The sequence below is a fragment of the Mesocricetus auratus genome, unplaced genomic scaffold (assembly GCF_017639785.1).
Source record: "Mesocricetus auratus isolate SY011 unplaced genomic scaffold, BCM_Maur_2.0 Super-Scaffold_100004, whole genome shotgun sequence".
In the NCBI taxonomy this organism is placed as follows: domain Eukaryota; kingdom Metazoa; phylum Chordata; class Mammalia; order Rodentia; family Cricetidae; genus Mesocricetus; species Mesocricetus auratus.
This window is the reverse complement of record NW_024429189.1, coordinates 77631191-77653067: the sequence shown is the minus strand read 5'-3', so window position 1 is coordinate 77653067 and position 21877 is coordinate 77631191. Positions and strand designations below refer to the sequence as shown.

General features: G+C 37.8%; 1 protein-coding gene across 1 annotated transcript in view; it reads right to left on the bottom strand.

The window, feature by feature from the left end:
• Window positions 1-21877, bottom strand: part of Slc5a12 (solute carrier family 5 member 12) — a 52403-nt gene that overhangs the window by 6452 nt on the left and 24074 nt on the right. Inside the window, exons 10-13 of the mRNA XM_005064803.4 lie at window positions 10036-10103; window positions 5474-5560; window positions 2421-2587; window positions 1572-1675 (exon numbers count right to left, since the gene is read on the bottom strand). Coding sequence (XP_005064860.1) covers window positions 1572-1675; window positions 2421-2587; window positions 5474-5560; window positions 10036-10103 — 426 coding nt within the window. The remainder of the gene's footprint in view (window positions 1-1571; window positions 1676-2420; window positions 2588-5473; window positions 5561-10035; window positions 10104-21877) is intronic.

The window sequence follows — 21877 nt, the reverse complement described above, 5'->3', positions numbered from 1 at the left end:
AACAGAAAGTGTGTTTCTTTCTTCCTCAATTTTTATCTAAATCATATATGTATTGGACCATCTAGGTCAGAATTTGTAAAATTAGAAAGACCATTTTTACTGTTTCATCTTCTTTCGTTACAACATTAGCATGTTAGGCAGTGCTCTAGACTTTCCTCACACTTCCCTTCTGATCTTCAAAACATATTGGTTCCTTCCCTTTAAATCCTACTGAGGAACATATCAGACTAACATTTATACTAAGATATAAAGGCTGATGAAGTCATCCTCCTAGAACCTTTGTAAATTTTCTGGCCAGGAAGACTAGTTAAATACTGTGTCCCAGAGAGTGTTGGGAAGTCTAAGAGCCAATGAAGCCAGAGGTCCCTGTTGGAAGCACTGGAGTAAGAGTTAAACACATTGATGAGATTCCTTTTATGAGCCTGATGCTATGTGACAAAAACGTTGTGCTTGTCCGATGTTTTGAGGTTCACATAACATGTTCCATAGTGTTGTATCAGTCTGTCAAAGATGTTTTACTTAATAGCATTCTAATTAAATTGATATTTGTCAGTTCGTGCCTTCTACAGAGTAGGTACATTTTGCTAATTTTTGTTGATAAGGAACTTTATATTAGTTATTAAATAATACATTAAGGAAGTGGCCATCTGTGATCTGAAAACTGGTAGTACAACATTTGTCTTAATGAAAGAGAGTTAGAGAGAGAGAGAGAGAGAGAGAGAGAGAGAGAGAGAGAGAGAGACAGAAACAGAGACAGAGAGAGAGAGAGAGAAATGGGGAACGATGTGCAAACCTCAGACAACTGGAATGAAGAATGTCAATGTGTTCTACATTAAAGGATTTAACCCGAAACCAACCCACAGATATTTGTCTGCATTAATGTCTATGTACATGTCTCTACATCCCCACAGAGTTCAGACAAAGGCAGCAGATCTCCTGGGACTGAAGTTATAGACAGTTGAGAGATATGACATGGGTGCTGGGAATTCAACTGGGGTACTCTGGAAAAGCAACCTTTTCTTTTAACCACTTCATCCATCTTTCCAGCCCCCACATTCATTACTTTTATTGTAATTTTGGTTCCCCTTCCTCTGAAGAAAAGCAATTTTGTGCCAAGGTACTAACCCTATGAGAAAAGCATAAAGCATGAGTTATAATGCATCCCCTACTTTTCCCCCATTGTGGTTACCATGCACAGTGCACAAGCCCTACAATGAAACCCTGAATATAAAATAGGATTGTGTTGAGAGTCAGGTGAAATACACTGAGTAGTTAGTCTTTAGTCTTCCTTCATAATTGATGTTACAAAGAGTTTGTTTATGCCCAGGTATGATTGCAGAGTCATAGTTCAAAATATCTTACCTATTTCTGATTGCTAAACAAATACGCAGACAGACACATACACACAGAGGGTGGGGGCAGACATAGACAGAGAGATCTACTTAGATAGAGTATGTGTATCTCTTTAAGAAAAGGACTTTTGTGTTGGATTCAGAAGCAAATTGGTAAGGCTGCCATGTAGTCTACATCTGAATGAAATAAACCCCAAGAGAGGATACCAGACAACCCACCTGTCAGGAAGCTGATGATTATTCCAGCAATCATGCATCCCAGGAAGCCCACAGCACTATAGTAAAGGTAGGAGAGTGAGTACCATGTGTCAGCTAAGGCAGGTCTGTGGAGAAAAACAGCACATGTTATCAACTCTGTTCATCACTCAGATCTAAGGGCTTACGACTTAGGACGCAATCACTTCTCTGTTCAATCTAAGTTCTGGTATCTCTTAAAACTCCAGTTCTTAATATTTGAATCTTAAAGGGAAAACAAACATGAGCTAGTTTTGCTTTGCATTATGTACAATCCTTATCATCTCTGATTTACATGTGTGTGTTTGTGTATGTGTATGTGTGTGTGTGTGTGTGTGTGTGTGTATAAGAGAGAGAGAGATAGACAGAGAGAAAGAGAGAGATTTTTGAATAAGGACAAAGTCTTCCATTCCTTTTCAGTTATTTATTACTCAATTGTTCATTAATTCCATAATTACTGGAAAATTTTTGACAGACACTTGTCTATGTGTATGAACTAACAGAAAATCTCTAAAGGGACTCTTCAGTATTATTCATGTAATAGGAGCAAAAGTTTATGAACCACACAGAGACAATACAGCCTTTACATACCATACACTCAGACCATGATCCCTGATTTGTTCTACAACCCTCCCCCAGTATACTATTTTCACTCTTGTTTACCTCAATGCATAGGAATAACCATATGCAAAACTCCTTGTAGCCAGCCTTGCTCAGTACCCTTCATTGCTAAACATTTCCAGATGAGCAAGAGCTAGTTCTTCACATTATCTGAGAGAGGTCTGTGCTCTTAACCTATTTTGGGACTTAGTACAATTTTTAAAGTCAACATACCTGCTAGGAAGCTGTGGACCTACTGTTGTTGTTATATTTAATTGGACACACTGCTCTGTTGATAGAGGTAAAGGTAATGTCTTAGACTCTGGTGCAGGGTAAATGAAAGCCCCAATGGCAACCCAAAATGACAATGTGATTCCAGTAAGGAGGCCTCCTAGTGCACCCTTGGAGAAAAATAGAACATAATAAGAAATTAGACAAATCTTTTTTTGCATAAATATTGCTATAAGGTGTAATGTACATTCATTGAAAACAGCTCAAACTGTCTTCATATCAGAATGCAGACTAATTCACCTATTTACTCACTTATTTTCAGTGCTGGGTATGAATTCTAGGGTCTCATTCATGCCAGGCCAGTTCTCTACCAGTGAATCATGACCTCCCATCCCATGAAGCAATTTTTAAGTAAGAATAAGTTGCGCCTTGAATGAAATTTTTCTTCCTTTGATTTGTTCCCTCTTTTTATTTGAAAAGATAGTGAAACTTCAATGTTCAATAAAAGTTTCAGAAGCTATGCAAATCTTTACACAACAGTCATTTTTTATTGACACTGTACAAAAATCTGGCTGCTATTTCTTTCCACAAGTTAGGAGAGTTTCTTGATGCTCAAGTTTTCATTTGGTTGTCTGACTAACAGATTTTTAAACTTAAGTAAGTGTATTTTTATTATCCCTACCACTTAATGATCTTGTTTCGTAATAAACAGTTGAAATCAATGAATAATTTCTTCTGTAAACAGGTAGAACAATTCTCACAAATACTGGGATTACAGGAAAAATCTCAGTAGATGTTTCTGTTCAACACTATAGAGCTGAAACTTCTGTGGAAGAAAACAGATGGTTGAAGTTCCTATTACGCATAAGTGAGTCCTCTGTAAGGGCCCAGAATGCATTATTGTTTGGTAAAATTAAACCAACATATACAAATGCCTATTTGTGCTTTGGCTCACACAAGAGGTCTGTAAACTTCTGTAAACAGCCAGATACATCTTTTAGGCTTCGTGATTTATGAAGCATCTGTCACAGCTATTAATCTCTTATTATACCCTCAAAAGAATCATGGACAATACCACATAAAAGAAGCTGTTGCAGTGATGTTTTGTTGATGGACATTGAAATTCAATATTAACATGTCGCTAAATATAATTATTTTGACTTTCTTCTATCTACTTACAAATGTCCATATATTTTTAGATTGCAGGTCACACCACAAAACAGAAGGCACCTATGTTTGTACTAAGTCAAAATTTTCTCATCCCAATTTAACTGTAAAAGACAAGTGGAGGGTCAACCTAGGTGGCCACCTAGACAGCCATGCTGAAGCCAAATCTGAATCTGCTGTTACAGTCCCTGGGAAGAGGACTGATGATGGCGTAGTTGAGATCAGTGAGCAGGGAAGAGGTGGTACAACTTTATAATGCTTAGCGTCCTCTATCTAGAACTAAGTGGTTTTCCTGAATAATAAGGTGTACTAACATAAATTACCTCTTTTTCATTACTTTCATTTTTTTTTGAAATTATGACACAATTACATTATTCTACCTTCCCTTTCCTCTGAACATTCCAAATCCCCCTCCTTGATCTCTTTCAAATTTATGACCTCTTTTTTATGAATTGCTGTTGCATATTCATATAAACTAATGTGTGTATGTATATATACATATGTATTCCTAAATATAACCTGCTCAATATTTACAATGTTACTTGTATGTATATGCTTTCAGGTATTTGATGTATTTGTGCATATTTGGTATTTTCCTAGATATGGCTATTTCTCCCACTTTCACTAGTTGAGTCTTTTTGGTTCTTCTCCTGTCCACATTGGCATGTCTGCTATTGTTGTTCCTTATAGTATATATTCTACTAAGAACTACATAGCCACTTCACAGATACACTCTTTTGATTGTTCTGTTTTAGTGACTAGGTGTTACCTCAAATTATAACATAATGATTATATTTCACAATAGCAAATATTTCCATAAACTCAAATATAAGTGATTATTCTGCTAATAAGACTGCAGAAGAATTTTTTGTTGCAAAACCCAAATATTCACTATATATCCAAGCTCACTACCTATAGTAGTTTGAGTGACTATGACCCCATAGGACCTAACATAATTGGGAGGTGTGGCCTTCTTGAAGTAGGTATGGCCTTGTTAGAGAAAGTAGTCATTGTGAGCCTTGAGGTCCTAGATGCTCAAGCCATGCCCCATGTGGCTGCCTCTTTCAGCTGCCTGTGTAATGAGATGGAGAACTCTTAGCTACCTCTCTAGCACCACATCAGTCTACATGCTACCATGCTTCCTGCCATGAAGATAATAGACTAAACCTTTGAATTGTAAGCCAGCCCCAATTAAATGTTTCTCTTTATAAGGGTTGCTGGGTCCTTGTGCCTCTTCACAGAAATAGAACCCTAACTAAGACACTGCCTAATCAAGCAGGAGCTATCTAGAATAGTATCAACAAAATCAGATAGCTGGATACATTTAACCAGCTAGACACCAAACTCAGTATTCATATTTAAACACAAGCAGACTTTCTGGAGTCCCTACAACTCTGTGTATAAGTGTGTAGAGAAAATTGTAGTAACAGTTTTATTAGACTGAGAAAGTTACATTCTAAATGGTTTAAAATAGTATTATGTTGCTTTTCTTAATAAATTTTCATCTGACCTATATGCAGCATACAGTCTACCTGCATTTATCTAAAGACATGCTATTAGCAGAGGAAGTACCAGATGAGTAACATCTCTGGCTTGTTCTTTCTACGTATTAATTATTCAGCATATGACCATTCAAGGCCATCTCTTCCCTTGTTTGCTTTTTGCTTCTAAATAGGTTTCAGTATAGTCTTATATAGGTGGTCCTTGGACCCATTTAATTCTACACCTGTATATATGTGTATTGTAAAATAGAAATATGGGCAATGTGAATTCTTTGGATTTTGTTCTGTCAAAAACAAACAGCCTACCCAAGCAGAGGGAAAAGGAGATAGAAAATGAAAAGAGACTTATTTGAACTGGGCTTATGAAAAAAGCTACATAATCCTTACCTTCCAGTTTACAAAAGGGAACATGATACCCAGAGTAAATAAACCTAGCATCGGCCCTCCACACATGCCGAGGATGCTGAGGGCAGCCTGTAGGAAAAAGCAGACCAGATGAGCTCAACAATTCCACTGCCTCTGTAGCTTACCCTGACACAACCATCCCTTCTTTGAACCTTGGATGAACTTGAGCCCCATTCTTTAATCTTGTACTTTTCTTATAGAAAGGGAAATAGATGTGTGTGCATATGTGTGTTTGTGTATTTACCCATACAAGCACACATAGACAATAGACTTATACAACTAAATGTACATCTGTGTATGCATATGTTCAGAAAATATCAATCCAGGTACCTTTCATTTGTTAGAGCCACTTTAGCTTGTTAGAATGGCAAAAGGTTTTCTTTCCTTTATACTTGCTTAACATGCACAAGACCCTGGGCCTAATTCTGAGCACCATAGATGTTACTTTATTTGTTGGTTAAGGAATTTACTAAATCAATGCAGCTATAACTTATTTTTTATATCCTACATGACTCCTCAGCTACTTTAACTTGATTTAAACTTTCTATCAATTGCATAATAAAGATTATCTGGATCCCAAACTCTACCACCCCACCCATAACACTTCTGAGACACTGAATAGTTCTTTAGTATTTGCAACACCTTGAAAGGCAATCATACACCCCATGCCTCCTCCCTTTTATTTCTCTTCACATTTGTGGCACCATCCCTTTTGGGCATTGAGAAATTTTGAGTAAAGCATTTCATTACTTCTCATCTTTTAAATGACTAAACCAAATGAACTGGTTTAAAGTTTATGTAATACCTATAGTATAAACATAAGTGAAAACAAGTTTTCTGAAGCCTCTGTATCATGTAAGTGTACAATGTAAGTGTATGGGTAACAAGACAAAAATAGCACTTTGGCAAGACTGCTTTCAGCATGAAGACTGACTGAGACCTTCCAAGAGTTGGGAAATGCAAATTCACTGAATCATGTAAATGAGAGCATACACACACATGCATATACAGTACACATAAAACTACTTTTTCTGCAGCACTTTCTATATCTGTAAAAGTACTATGGGGATGTTATATCAGGGGCCAAGTTTTGGAAAGCTCCCTAGATCTTACAAAGTTTGTTTGTCAAGTGCCACTCATGTGTCATTCAGATGAGGAGATCTGCCTGTGTACTCCAGTCTCATTTAACCCTCACACCCAGTTCAGCAACAGTAAGCAAATTTTGCAGGAAAGAAACTTGGGGCTAATAGAAACACATTCCAGTCTATTTTAGAGGATATATATATGACCAAATTTGTCTGGCTTTAAATTTTTACATTTTCTTTCCCAAAAGAAATCTTTTAAAAATCCAAGACTGCTAGTCAGGAGGTGATGTTGCATGCCTTTAATTCCAGCACTTGGGAGGCAGAGGCAGGTTGATCTTTCTGAGTTCAAGGTCAGCCTGGTCCATAGAGTGAGTTCCAGGACAGCCAAGGCTACATGGTGAAACCCTGTCTTGAAAAAAAGAAATCAAGAACGCAAATTTACATAATACCCTCCTGATTTTACTTAAACAAAGAAATGTTTTTTAGTCTATCCTTAATAATTAGACTATTTTAATTGTCACTATAACCTGCCATATATCACTAGGATTTGAGGAACTCCCTGTTATTAACTAGTAATCATGCAAACTTTCACTTTCATCTTACCATTTCTTTCTGCCATAATATAAATTCTTTTTCCATAAATATGAGCTGCAATGTATCATTATGATTGTGTGGTGCTTTGAGTAAAAACAGCCCTCATAGAACCATATGGAGTGTCACTATTAGGAGGTTTGACCTTGTTGGAGCAGATGTGTCTTTTTTTGGAGGTGATGTGTCACTAGGGGTTGGGCTTTGAGGTTTCAGAAGCTCAAGCTATACTCAGTATGGCAGTCTCTCTTCCTGCTATCTGTAGGTCCAGATATAGAACTCTAGGCTCCTTCTCCAACACCATGTTTGCATGCATGCTACCATGTGTCCTGCCATGTCAATAACAGACTAAACCTCTGAACCATTAGCCAGGCCCAATTAAATGTTTTCCATTATAAGAGTTGCTATGGCTATGGTTTCTCTTCATAGCAATAAAACCCTAACTAAAACAGATTGATTTTCCAGACTAATTTCAAATAATTCAATTCCTATTATAGCTTTGAAAATACAGAGGCATGTGATTAAGCTTATTTTCCCCTGACTTTAATTATTTAATATTTGTAGCATTTCTTTGCTGGTGGTAAGATTAATTTATCATAGTGGTGACAGATGAATTTTGAAGGCTATTACTGGCAATCATAAGAGGAGTCAATAAAATACTGAAGACATTTATCTCATTTGAAGGTGGTGGTGGTAAAAAAAAAATAAAGGCAAGCTTGCAATGCCTTTTGCCTCAGAGCAAAAAGCAACAGAAAGTCAGTCCAAGAGTTTCTATTTTTAAACACATGCATATTTACATGTTCTATGCATGTTTTGTAGACTACAACAGCAATGGACATTGATTTTTACTTTCTTTTTGTTGTCATTCAGTATCTGTAATTGGAAAAAACTCAAAGCTAGTCTAACTGAGCTTCTACTTCAATGCCCAGAAACCATCTGAGCTTTCTTGACAAATAGGGGACAGTATCCAGGAGTTTGTGATTTAGCCCTGGAGATGCTGACAAAGCTTGGGAATGACATTTAACTATGCTGTGCCTTAGCTTGCTTAAAATGTCAGAAAGGCATCTCATCATACCCACTTCCTGAACTTTTTCCTCTTGAGGATGCAATGTAGATTCCAAAAGAAAACTCAGAGAAGTGTTTGAGTACTGTGACATGTATTAGGAGTACCCCACTATTCTCACTGTATTTGTCAGTGCTGTACCTGCTAAGGAACTGTGATTCCTGTGGCATGGCTTCTGAATGCCAGAGTGCTGGAAAATCTAGAGAAGACCTGCTTAAGTTGAGATAAAAACATGTTGTCAATTTGTTCTACCCCTTAGAAGAATTCCAGGTAGTCCTGTGGGCAGCAACATATTGTGTAGAAAGACGTTTTGCAGTAGTTTAATTCTCGGGGATCTTAAAGGATTTTGAATTTTAATCATGATTAACTTGATCATTACTTCTTAGTTTCAGTATCTTCCTCCTCTGTAAGTAATCCAGCTGAAATTTTACATGTTTTCTTAGTTCAGATGTGACATGAGTGAATGCCAGAATGTGGGGCATAGGAAATGAGCAATAGATTCAAAACCAGAAGGACAGGAGCTACAAATCAAAAGTAGCCTCAGGCAGCTCTCCAAGGCCCTGTTCATGGATAGAGCTTTTCTACTCTCATCTGATCCCTCCCAGAATCCTCCAGTACACTATTGCAAGAAAAACAGCTTTACTTGTCATTGGATTTCCCACAACCTTCCATATACTACTGTGTTCTTGATCTTAGAGAAGAGAAAATTATATGCCTAGCATTTTCCCCAAGGGGCCTCAATGGAAATTGTCCCCCTTAGAACATTTCACAGGTTGAAACTTTTTAAGACACACTTTTTAAAATTCCTACACTAAAACAATGCAAAAGGACTTCAAAACCAAACAAATAAACAAAACAGCAAACCAAAGCAATCATTTAAGAAAAATTTATTTAACCTTTATGGAACTGAAAGCTGTGGCCACTGGTATCACCCACAAATACAAGCTATAAGTGTATTATGGATTTGTGAACAAGAAATTAAACATGGTTCTATCACTCAGACTTGTGAGACTTAGGTTTTTGTCTGTTTCCATATTTAAAATCAGAATCTGAATATTGATTTACTAAATTCCACAGAGAAAAGCTTTATAGTAAATAATAGAAGAATTAAAATTGTCTTTATTTACTCAAATGTGGTAAAATAAATGAGTGGATCACATAGAGCAGTGGATCTCTATCTTCTTAATGCTGCAACCCTTTAATAGAGTTCTTCATGTTGTGGTGACCCCCAGCCATAACATTATTTTCATTGCTAACTCATTATTGTATTTTGCCATTGTTTTGCAAATAGAGCTTTGCCAAAGAGGGCATGATCCACAAGTTGAGAACCAGAATTCTCAGTTGAACCCAGACTGACTCACTCACTATAGGTACTATTTCTTTCCATCAGTCACTGGGGGTGTCCTGGACCTCTCTGGAACCTATCACACCTTAATTACAAATCATCTGAAATGCAAAAATCTCTCTCAAGAAACAATAATGACTCACAGTATCACGAAGTTAGATAGAGTGACTTTTTTCCCCTTTTTAGCAAGTATTAATCTCAGTAAAAGAGAAAACAAAGGTTATTAAGATAGAGGGAAAGAGAGAATACATGTTGTGTGAACTGAGAAAATAAACCCATTGCAAGTCATCCTATTACTACTTTTACCTTCTGAAAGTAATTTTGGTTGAAATTTTCATGTATGCTTTGTTTGGAACTGGTATCCAGAAATATTAATGTTGGACCTTGGAGTAATACAAAAGGCATTAGAAAGGAAACAGGAAAGTTCGAGGTGAAATAAAATGTCTTTTCCTTGTTCAATTACCTGTATAACACTCCCCATAAAGGATGCAACCACAGCCATGGAGGTACACAAAATACCAAAGAAAAGACCTGAAAGACAGAAATCGTACAGTGATACATTTCCTTGAGGTAATCCCTGAGCTCCCAGCACCATGTCCTGCTAAAGAACTGAAGACAGAAAACCTTCTGCACACAGACAGACAGTATCTATTCAGAACTTCAGTAACTGTTTCTCAGGGTAAATTAAGTGGTGCCCAGGATCTAAAGTTTTCCCTCTAGTGTTCTAGAAGTCTGTATTGTGAAACAGCATGGATGTGGAAGGGGTCAAAGCAAATCTGAGCTAATTATATGGCTGCTAATTCCAGGTCAGCCACTCTCCAAGAATAAGCTGAAGGAGAAACTACTGGACTGAGATACGGACACATTTTTCACCTTTCATGTAGTGAATCATCATTATCCCACTCTGCTTCATAGGCTCAAAAACCTAAAAGCTTTTCTGCATTTCCCTTTGGTACTTTATTCATAATGTTTTATGGCCCTTATTCATGCTAGAGTATTATCACAATTAGCAATTGACTTGTTTATGTAGCAACATAAGGATTTGTTTATACACCATCACAAGGAACTTTGGTTACCACTCCCCTCTGGTATTAAAGAAGCTTGACATTTAAATATTGTGGATGGCAGAGATAGAAGCTCTGGAGATCACAGGCAAAACAATTGGCACTGACACACAGGAAAGAGATCAGCCCCTCCAAGACCCCAACCCAGCGAGCCCAGCTTCAGGTGAGATTGGGTCTCCAGCAAGGACCGCCCGCACATCACCCATCCCCCCCCCCGCGATCTTCTGGGCTGCTCCCAGCATCCAGAAGACCTGCCCACACAAGAAAGAGATCAGCCCCTCCAAGATGCCAACCCCAAGGAGGCCAGCTTCAGGTGAGATTGGGTCTCCAACAAGGACCACCCGCACATCACCCATCCCCCTCCATCTTCGGGGCCGCTCCCGGCTTCCAGAAGAGCCACACACACAGGAAAGAGATCAGCCCCTCCAAGACCCCAACCCAGCGAGCCCAGCTTCAGGAAAGACATCAGCCCCTCCAAGACCCAACCCCAGGGAGTCCAGCTTCAAGAAAGAGATTAGCCCCTCCAAGACCCCAACCCCAGCGAGTCCAGCTTCAGCATCCCCAGCTTCAGCTGCAGTAAGGAAGGAGACCAGTGGAGACGGAAAGAACCCACCAGCACCCACTGGAAGAAGAGATGGGAAGAAGACAGAATAAGAGATCACTCAGCAATAGAAACACCAACATGACCCCACCAGAATCCAGGGATCCAACACCAGCAAGACCCGAAAAGCACTACATAGATGAAGAGAAGGAGACAGACCTTAAAAATTATTTCATGAAGATGATGGATACCCTCAAAGAAGAAACGAGGAAATCCCTTAAAGAAATAGAAGAAAACACAAACAAAAAAAATCCATGAAATGGGGGAAAAATTTCAAGAAATAAACAAATCTCTCAAAGAATCTAAAGAGCACCAAGAAAGAACAACCAAAAAAATTAAGGAAACAACTCAAACAGTTGAAGGATTGAAAGCTGAAATAGAAACGATAAAGAAAACACAGAATGAAGGGATGCTGGAAATAGAAAAGCTCGGTAAACGATCAGGAACTACAGATGCAAGTATCACCAATAGAATACAAGAGATAGAAGAGAGAATCTCAGGTGTTGAAGACTCATTAGAGGATATAGAGTCGCCAACCAAAGAAAATTTCAAAACCAACAAATCCTTAACACAAAATATCCAGGAAATATGGGACACTGTGAAGAAGCCAAACCTGAAAATAATAGGTATAGAAGAAGGTGAAGAAATTCAACTTGAAGGTACAGAAAACATATTCAACAAAATCATAGAAGAAAACTTCCCTAACCTAAAGAAAGATATGCCTATGAAAGTACAAGAATCTTACAGAACACCAAATAGGCTCGACCAGAAAAAGAAGTCACCTCGGCATATAATAATCAAAACATCAAACCTACAGAGTAAAGAGAAAATATTAAGAGCAGCTAAAGAAAAAGGCCAAGGAACATACAAAGGCAGACCTATTCGAATTACACCCGACTTCTCAATGGAAACGATGAAAGCCAGAAGATCCTGAACAGATGTCCTACAAATGCTAAGGGAACAAGGATGCCAGCCCAGACTACTATATCCAGCAAAGCTCTCAATTACCATAGATGTAGAAAACAAAATATTCCATGACAAAGCCAGATTTAAACTATATGTATCCATGAATCCAGCTCTACAGAAAATGCTAGAAAGAAAACATAGAGCCAAGGAAGATAACTACATTCACAAAGACACAGGCAAGATATAATCACACTTTACAAAACACCAAAAGAAAAAGGGAGGAAAAACTACACAAAATAACTTCACTAACAATAAATCAAGCACAAACAAGGATCACCAATCAATGGTCATTAATATCCCTCAATGTCAACGGCCTCAACTTGTCTATAAAAAGACACAGACTAGCAGAATGGATACGAAGACAGAACCCTTCCTTCTGCTGCATACAAGAAACACATCTCAACATCAAAGACAGACGTTATCTCAGAGTAAAGGGTTGGGAAAAGATCTTCCAATCAAACGGTCCCAAGAAACAAGCGGGTGTAGCAATCCTAATATCTAACAAATTAGACTTCAAATTAAAATCAATCAAAAGAGATGAAGAAGGACACTTCATATTCATCAAAGGAAAAATACATCAAGACGAAGTCTCAATTTTAAACATCTACGCCCCAAATACAAAGGCACTTACATTCGTGAAAGAAACATTACTAAAGCTCAAAATGCACATAAAATCTCACACACTAATAGTAGGAGACTTCAACACTCCGCTCTCACCACTAGACAGGACCTCCAGACAGAAACTTAACAAAGAAACAAAAGAACTAATAGAAGTTATGACCCAACTGGGTTTAACAGACATCTATAGAACATTCCACCCAAATACAAGGGGATATACCTTCTTCTCGGCACCACATGGAACCTTCTCTAAAATTGACCACATAATAGGAAACATAGCAAATCTCCACAGATACAAAAAAATGGAATAACCCTCTGCATCTTATCAGACCACCATGCATTAACATTAGAATTCAACAATAACACAAATCGCAGAAACCCTACAAACTCATGGAGATTGAACAATGCACAATTGCACCATCCCTGGGTAAAGGAACAAATACAAAAAGAAATTAAAGACTTCCTCGATTTCAATGAGATTGAAGACACAACATACACAAACTTATGGGACACTTTGAAAGCAGTGCTGAGAGGAAAGTTTATAGCACTAAGTGCCCACAAGAAAGAACTGGAGAACAGTCATACTAGAGAATTAATAGCACAGCTGAATGTTCTAGAACAAAAAGAAGCAAACTCACCCAGGAGAAGAAGACGCCAGGAAATAATCAAATTGAGGGCTGAAATCAATCAAGTAGAAACCAGAAAAACACTGAGAAGAATCAATGAAACAAAGAGTTGGTTCTTTGAGAAAATCAACAAAATAGATAAACCTCTGTCCAAACTAACTAAAAGACAGAGGGAGAGCACGCTAATTAACAAAATCAGGGATGAAAAAGGGGACATAACAACAGATTCTGAGGAAATCCACAGAATCATCAGGGCATACTTTGAAAATCTGTACTCCACAAAATTTGAAAATTTAAAGGAAATGGACAATTTCCTGGATAGATATCACTTGCCAAAACTAAATCAAGAACAGATAAACAATCTAAACAGACCTATAACCCCTAATGAAATAGTAGCAGTCATCAAAAGTCTCCCAAATAAAAAAAGCCCAGGCCCAGATGGCTCCAGTGCAGAATTCTACCAGAAATTCAAAGAAGAGCTATTTCCAATACTCCTCAAAGTATTCCACACAATAGAAGCAGGAGGCTCACTGCCAAACTCTTTCTACGAGGCTACAATTACCTTGATACCCAAGCCACACAAAGACACAACTAAGAAAGAGAACTATAGACCAATTTCCCTCATGAACATTGATGCAAAAATACTCAATAAAATACTCGCAAACCAGATTCAAGAACACATCAGAAAAATCATCCACCACGATCAAGTAGGCTTCATCCCAGGAATGCAGGGATGGTTCAACATTAGAAAATCTATCAATGTAATCCACCATATTAACAATCTGCGAAAGAAAAACCACATGATCATCTCACTAGATGCTGAAAAAGCCTTTGACAAAATCCAGCACCCCTTCATGATAAAGGTCCTAGAGAGATCAGGGATAACAAGAATGTACCTGAATATAATAAAAGCAATATACAGTAAACCAACAGCTAACATCAAACTAAATGGAGAGAAACTCAAAGCAATTCCTCTAAAATCAGGAACAAGACAAGGCTGTCCACTCTCTCCATATCTCTTCAATATTGTACTTGAAGTTCTAGCTACAGCAATAAGACAACAAAAGGAGATAAAGGGGATACAAATAGGAAAAGAAGAAGTCAAACTTTCACGATTCGCAGATGATATGATAGTTTACATAAGTGACCCGAAAAACTCCGCAAGGGAACTCCTAGAGCTGATAAACACCTTCAGCAAAGTGGCAGGATACAAGGTAAACTCAAAAAAATCAGTGGCCCTATTATATACAGAAGATGAAGTGACTGAGAAAGAAATCAGAGAAACATCACCCTTTACAATAGCCATAAACAGCATCAAATATCTGGGGATAATATTAACTAAGTAAGTGAAAGACCTGTATATCAAGAACTTTGAGTCTTTAAAGAAAGAAATCAAAGAGGATTCCAGAAAATGGAAAGATCTCCCATGCTCTTGGATTGGTAGGATCAACATAATAAAAATGGAAATCTTGCCAAAAGCAGTCTACAGATTCAATGCAATCCCTATCAAAATTCCATCACAATTCTTCAAGGACCTGGAAAGAACATTAATCAACTTTATATGGAAAAACAAAAGGCCCAGGATAGCCAAAACATCCCTATACAATAAAGGAACTTCAGGAGGCATCACCATACCTGACTTCAAGCTCTATTATAGAGCTATAGTCCTGAAAACAGCTTGGTATTGGCACAAAAATAGGCAGGTAGACCAATGGAACCGAATCGAAAGCCCTAATTTTAACCCACACACCTATTAACACCTGATTTTTGACAAAGAAGCTAAAACTGTACAGTGGAAAAAAGAAAGCATCTTCAACAAATGCTGCTGGCATAACTGGGTACTGGTATGCAGAAGACTGCAGATAGATCCATGTTTATCGCCTTGTACAAAACTTAAATCCAAATGGATCAAAGATCTCAACATAAATCCAGCCACACTGAAACTTTTAGAAGAGAAAGTGGGAGATACTCTTCAATGAGTTGGTACAGGAGACCACTTCCTAAACATAACACCACCAGTGACACAGGCACTGAGATCGAAAATTAACAAATGGGACCTTCTGAAACTAAAAAGCTTCTGTAAGGCAAAGGACACAGTCAAAAAGACAAAAAGGCAGGCCACAGAATGGGAAAAGATATTCACTAACCCTACATCTGACAGAGGGCTAATCTCCAAAATTTACAAAGAACTCAAGAAACAAGTCTCCAAAACACCAAAGGATCCACTTGAAAGGTGGGGTACAGAGCTAAATAGAGAATTCTCAGTAGAGGAGGCTAAAATGGCCAAGAGACACTTATGAAAGTGCTCAACATCCTTAGCCATCAGGGAAATGCAAATCAAAACAACTCTGAGATACCATCTTACTCCTGTCAGAATGGCTAAAATCAAAAACACCGAAGACAATTTATGCTGGAGGGGATGTGGAGAGAGAGGAACACTCCTCCACTGCTGGTGGGAGTGCCGACTCATACAGCCTCTTTGGAAATCAGTATGGAGATTCCTCAGGAAAATGGGAATTAATCTACCACTAGACCCAGCAATTCCACTCTTAGGCATATATCCAAATGAGGCAAGTTCATACAACAAGGGCATCTGCTCCACTATGTTCATAGCAGCATTATTTGTTATAGCCAGAACCTGGAAGCAACCTAGATGCCCCTCAACTGAAGAGTGGATAGAGAAAATGTGGTACATTTACACAATGGAGTATTACTCAGCAGAAAAAAACAATGGAATCTTGAAATTCGCAGGGAAATGAATAGCACTGGAAGAAACCATCCTGAGTGAGGTAACCCAGTCGCAAAAAGACAAACATGGTATGTACTCACTCATATATGGATTTTAGACATGGATCAGGATAGTTCCAGTCTGCACTTCCACTGATAGAGAGTCTGGGAAACAAGAAATAACCTAAACGATATGCATATATGCATAGTACCCAAGAGAAGAGGATGGAGACAAGATGCCCTGAATAGATGGGGAAGACGGCGAGGGGTGGGGGGAGTGGGACCTGGGAAGAAGAGAGGGGGTGAAGAGGAAGAGAGTTGGTCATGGGGGAACAGGAAGTTGAGGGGTTAGGGGTAGAATAGGGGGAAGAGGGAATCATAGGATCGAATGCAGCTCAGGCACCAGAGCAACCTCGAGTGATCTAAAGGGATAACACCAATTGGCAAGCTAAGCAATAGTGGAGAGACCACCTCAAATGCCCATTCCTGATAATGAACTTGATGTCTATAACCATCCGCGAGCCTTCATCCTGTGACTGATGGAAGCAGAGGCAAACACACAATTAATCACTGAACTGAACCCAAGGAACCCAGTGACAGAGAGAGAGGAGTGATGAGCAAATTGGCAAAGAATGGGCTGGCAAAACCAGCAGAGACAGCTGATCTGAACAGGGGAGAGCTCTTGGACCCCAGACTGACAGTGGGGAGGCCAGCATGGGACTGATCTGGACCCCCCAAATGTGAGTGTCAGAGAGAAGGCCTGGGCAACCTATGGGGCCCTGAGCTGTGGATCAGTGTCTATCCCTGGTATACAAACAATCTTCATGTGCCTATAGCACAAAGAGAGATGCTCTCTCAGCCTGGACTCTTAGGGGAGTGCCTGGACCCTACCCAGAGTAAAATGACAGACTCTAGATATCCCCTATGTGGAAGGATTTGGCAATAGGGTGGGAGGGTGGGGGGGAAGGGGAGTGCGGGAGGAGGGGATGGAGAGGGAACTGGGATTGACATGTAAAACAAGCTATTTAAAATTAAAATAAAAAATGATTATATATATATATATATATGTAAGAGAGAAAAAGAAACGACATAATTGTAAATAAATAGAGAAGCCGGCTGTGGTGGCTCAAGCTGGTTGGATTGCTGCAGGGGCAGAGGCAGGCAGATATCCAAAGAGAAAACCTGTCTCAGAGAAATAAATAAAGAAATAAAAGTAAAAGAAATACAGTAATAATAATAAATAAATAAGCCACGTAAAGATGGAAAATATACAGAAAGTCTGGATACTGTATGCTATTGTGTTTTTCAGCTTTTTGATTGCTCAGGAAGGAACAACTGCTAAAGTACACTTGATTATAAATGCTGCTGAATTAATTCAACTTATATCTTCTGAAAATGCCTTGACTTCAAAATTTAAGTATAAGGATATGTTACTTGGGAAAGGAGTTTTTGTTTATGTTTCTACAGAAAATGAAAAGCTGAGGATTCCTTCCAGGCTTCTGTGGTTTGATGAACCGAGACCCCCGGAAGCAGTGGACCAGGTGTTCCAACAATTGAGACAGCTAAGATGATGCACCCTTACAGACCCTGACAATAAGGACTTATACAGGTTTCTGAGTTTTGTCATGATCCCAATGGTATAAACAGCGCCCCCTTCCAGCACGAAGCAGTTTGGAATGAGCAACGTCCTAATTCCCATCTTGTTTATAAATCTTTGTTTTCATTTGAATGGGGTTGTTTATAATTGGTTAATGATCACAACCAATCTCTTATTAAAGGAAAAAGGGGATTATGGTATGGAAATGAGTACTTTGTATTTATTGATACAAATTCAAGGTCAATTTGTGATATGTATATTTCTCCTTGTGATTAAGTATTGTGCTTATACTGTTCTTTTAAAATGTAATGCATAATTAAATATAGATTATAGATAATTACTTATAATAGTCAGAACTTATAGTTAGGTAAGTTAGGTTTTCTAGATATATAGAGATGTATTTGAGACAGATAGATAGTCTTCGAACCTTTCAAAGACCTTCAGAAAATGGCATTTAAAATGGTTTAGGGTTTTTCTTGACAATGAGAAATGTCTGCTCCTGGCAGCACCAATTATGTCTGAGAGGAAGATAGGCATTGAAGAAACTCATTATGGAGTTTGCTTTCAACACGGCAAGATTAGCCATTTGGGCAAGAAACTGCTCTTTCCTAGACTGCTTGACTATTGTTGTATAATCTGGACATGCAGGACCCACAGGAAAGTGACTGCTGAACTCAGTCTTACAGGGTTCCTGCTTCATTGAAAGTGTCTATGAGACTTTCTGCAGGACACAGAGAAATGACTGACAGACTGCCAATGCAGATGGACAGTTTGAAATTTCCTGATTTGCTGAGAAGTGTTACAGACACATTGTGGCCTATGGGCTGAAGATGGATGCCCCAACGTTACAGAGGAACATCGGGTGACTGTCCAGGCAGTAAGATATCTCTGTATATGTAGTGTTTACATATTATCCTTGTGTGGTCTTTGATGGATGGAGTTGAAGACAGATAGTTGTAATTATAGTTTTCCTTAGTTATGATAAAAGATAAGCTACATATAGAAATTTGGACTCACAAGGATGGGATGGATGATATTTTCTTTAAATCTTGTTAAAATATTATAACTGTGTTCTTACTTGATAACTGTTCTATTATATATAATTTAACTATGTTAAAGATAAGACCTTTCTTTTTATTTAGACAGAAAAGAGGAGATGATGGGGGAAGTCCTGTGTATTTATCAATAAAGCACTGTTGGCCAATATAGAACCAAGAAAGGTGGGACTAGGAGTCCAGGAGGACTCTGGGAAGGAGAAACACAGGGAGTCAAGATGTAACGCCATGGGGTAGGAAGCCCGGAAACCTCTTCGGTAAGAGACGTACTTAGATTAGCAATTATGGGATAAATACTTAAGTCAGAGCTAGCCAGTAACAAGCAAGGCCAACAGCTTCATAATTAATATATGTATTAATGTATGTTCATTTGGGACTGATACGGCTCTGGAACCAGGCTGGTGGGAAGGCTTCCTTTTACAGGTTCAAGTTTATTGGATTCCTGCTATGGATTGCCAGACACCACAGATATAAAGTCAAAACTTTATTTTTGGCCCAACGAGTTGACATTTTGAGAAGAGACTACACTAAAAGAATTAAAAAATGTATCCACAATTAATTTCTCAAGAATGGTACTTGTGGATTTTGTCAGGGCTATATCAGACCCAATGATGAGACAACAACACTGTTACAGAAGTAAATTCTTCCACAGTCACACTTTTCCATGAGTAACTGCTAGTAGTTTGATATTGCACTGGCCACACTACCCATTTACCCACTGGGATCTCAAATTCATATAGTGAAAATAAAAGTCCACAGATTTCACCCAGTTAGCAAATGTTTTTGCATCTATCTAATCTTACTCAAGCATAAATATCAAGTCTTAAAGCATCCTACTATATGTGCTTAAATGAAGCCACAATGAATAATAAATATGATGAAAATTTCTGAAAATAATTCAGCAAATAATCAGGAAAATATCACCTAAAAACTGGCAACCACAATTTACTACAGAGATTATATAAATTCATTTAAGCAAAGAAATATGAGTATAAAGAAAAAACATATTCAGCTAAAACAACACACACATTCACACAATATCCAACAACACTTAGGTTTTGTGAAAGTGAATTCAGATGCAACACCCTAGCATCTCAAGTAAATGTGAAACCTTGACAGTTGACAAAACACATGTACTGAAGAACAATGAGTATGTTTCTTAAAATTATTTTACAAGCTTATTTCTAATTATCTTACACTGATGCAGCCCAGGGACATACACTGGTAAACAGTAGTTGACGCCTCAAATCCATGGTTTTGTTCTCTTACATTCACCTAAGCATGACTGAAGTATAGGAAAAATAAAAATTGCACCTATACTGTACATAAACAGACTTTACAAAATCTGGTGCATTGTGGGATTCCATCTGTATGAAATGCTTCATCGCAGCAATAGTAACCATAGATAGGACAATGCATTTGTCAAAACCCAACAAGTATGTACTTAACAGTTTATCATCTCATCATATGCATTTTCATATTAAAAGCCTTGAAACATATATTAAATTGTAGTTAATAATATGAAAGCTAAAACGATTATGGAAAATGAAATGGTGTTTGCAATTTATTTTAAGTAGTTGAACAATATAATGGATTCTTGGATTGACAAAGAACTGAATAGATATTTGAAAAAGTTTAGAAGAAATTAAAGTAGAATCATATATTTATATAAGAGGTTATATGTTGCTAATTATTTTTATAATAAAATGTAAAGAACAAAACATAAAACCAAAAATAAAAATAACTATAGTTTGGGGATTTGAATAGAGTTCAAAATAATATTGAGAGAAACATGTATTTAAGTATGCAGCAGAAAAATCGATGGCAAAAAAAGAACAAAGAAAAATTAAAGATAAGGGAAACAAGCATCTGAAATTAGATGAATAAATGCGTAAGGAAACAGCTATTATATACAATAATCATACCTCCATAAAAATCAATTGAAATTTGTGAATAGTAGAGTTGGGTGAATGGCTATGAATGGTCCTTGCACAGTAAAAATGGCCAAAATAGTTTAGGAAATGTTATATGATTTGTGGCCATACCACTCTGGATTTAAGATCTAATCTGACCTTGGCAGCTAAGCAGAGTCAGCCCTGGTAAGTACTTGGATGGGAGAAAATACTATGAGGAAATCTTATCATATATAATATCAATAAAAAGAAAAAGAACAGAAAAACACCAGAGAGAAAGAGTATATGAAGAAAAGAATAGAAATTTGAAGGAGACAATTAAGGTTGCAGACCAGATAGTGCAGAGAAAGTACCTGTAATTGTTAAAAAGAAACCTCAAGGTCAACACTGGGACCATTAGAAAGCTGTCTTGACTGTAAGAGTGCCCATCAAAGACTCTAACTTGTGGAAATGCAAATGCTTTTCAAAGTAAATACCCTGTAGTGACAATACTGTTGTAGGAGTTTCATGCTTACAAAAAATAAAAAATAAAAACATAAACCAGGGAAGAGCTTTTTCCCAAGGTCAAATCCTTGAACTCCTATGTTTTCAAAGCACACACAGGAAAATGCACAATGAATATTGCCACAAGAAAACAACCAGACACAGAATTAGATAGGTATCATTTTACTTACAAACTAAATTGTGTTTTTCTAAATTACCTTACTTTCTATAATGAGCATATAAGGGACTTAATTTATATGCACTTTAAAAACAGCAAGCTTGGGAACTGGAGAGATAGATGTCTACTTGCTAGGGGTGCACATTGATCATGCAGAAAACTTGAGTCCAGTCCTCAGCACTCACATCAGGCAGCTCACAACTGCCTGCAACTACAGTTCCAAGTGATCTAACACTGTCTTCTGATCTGTATGGGCACTCTACTCAAGTGTGCAGACAAAAATCAAAGATAAAAATAAATTTGTAAACAAAAAGCAGCAAAGTTTGTGAAAATATAATTTAATGTGATAACTGCTTCAGTTGTTGTAATATGCAGGTTTTTAAATTATTTTTTATTTAGGTTAGAAGCAATCTTGATTCACATGTCAATCTCAGCTCCCTCTCCCTCCCCTCCTCCCCACCAGATCCCCCAGTCCCC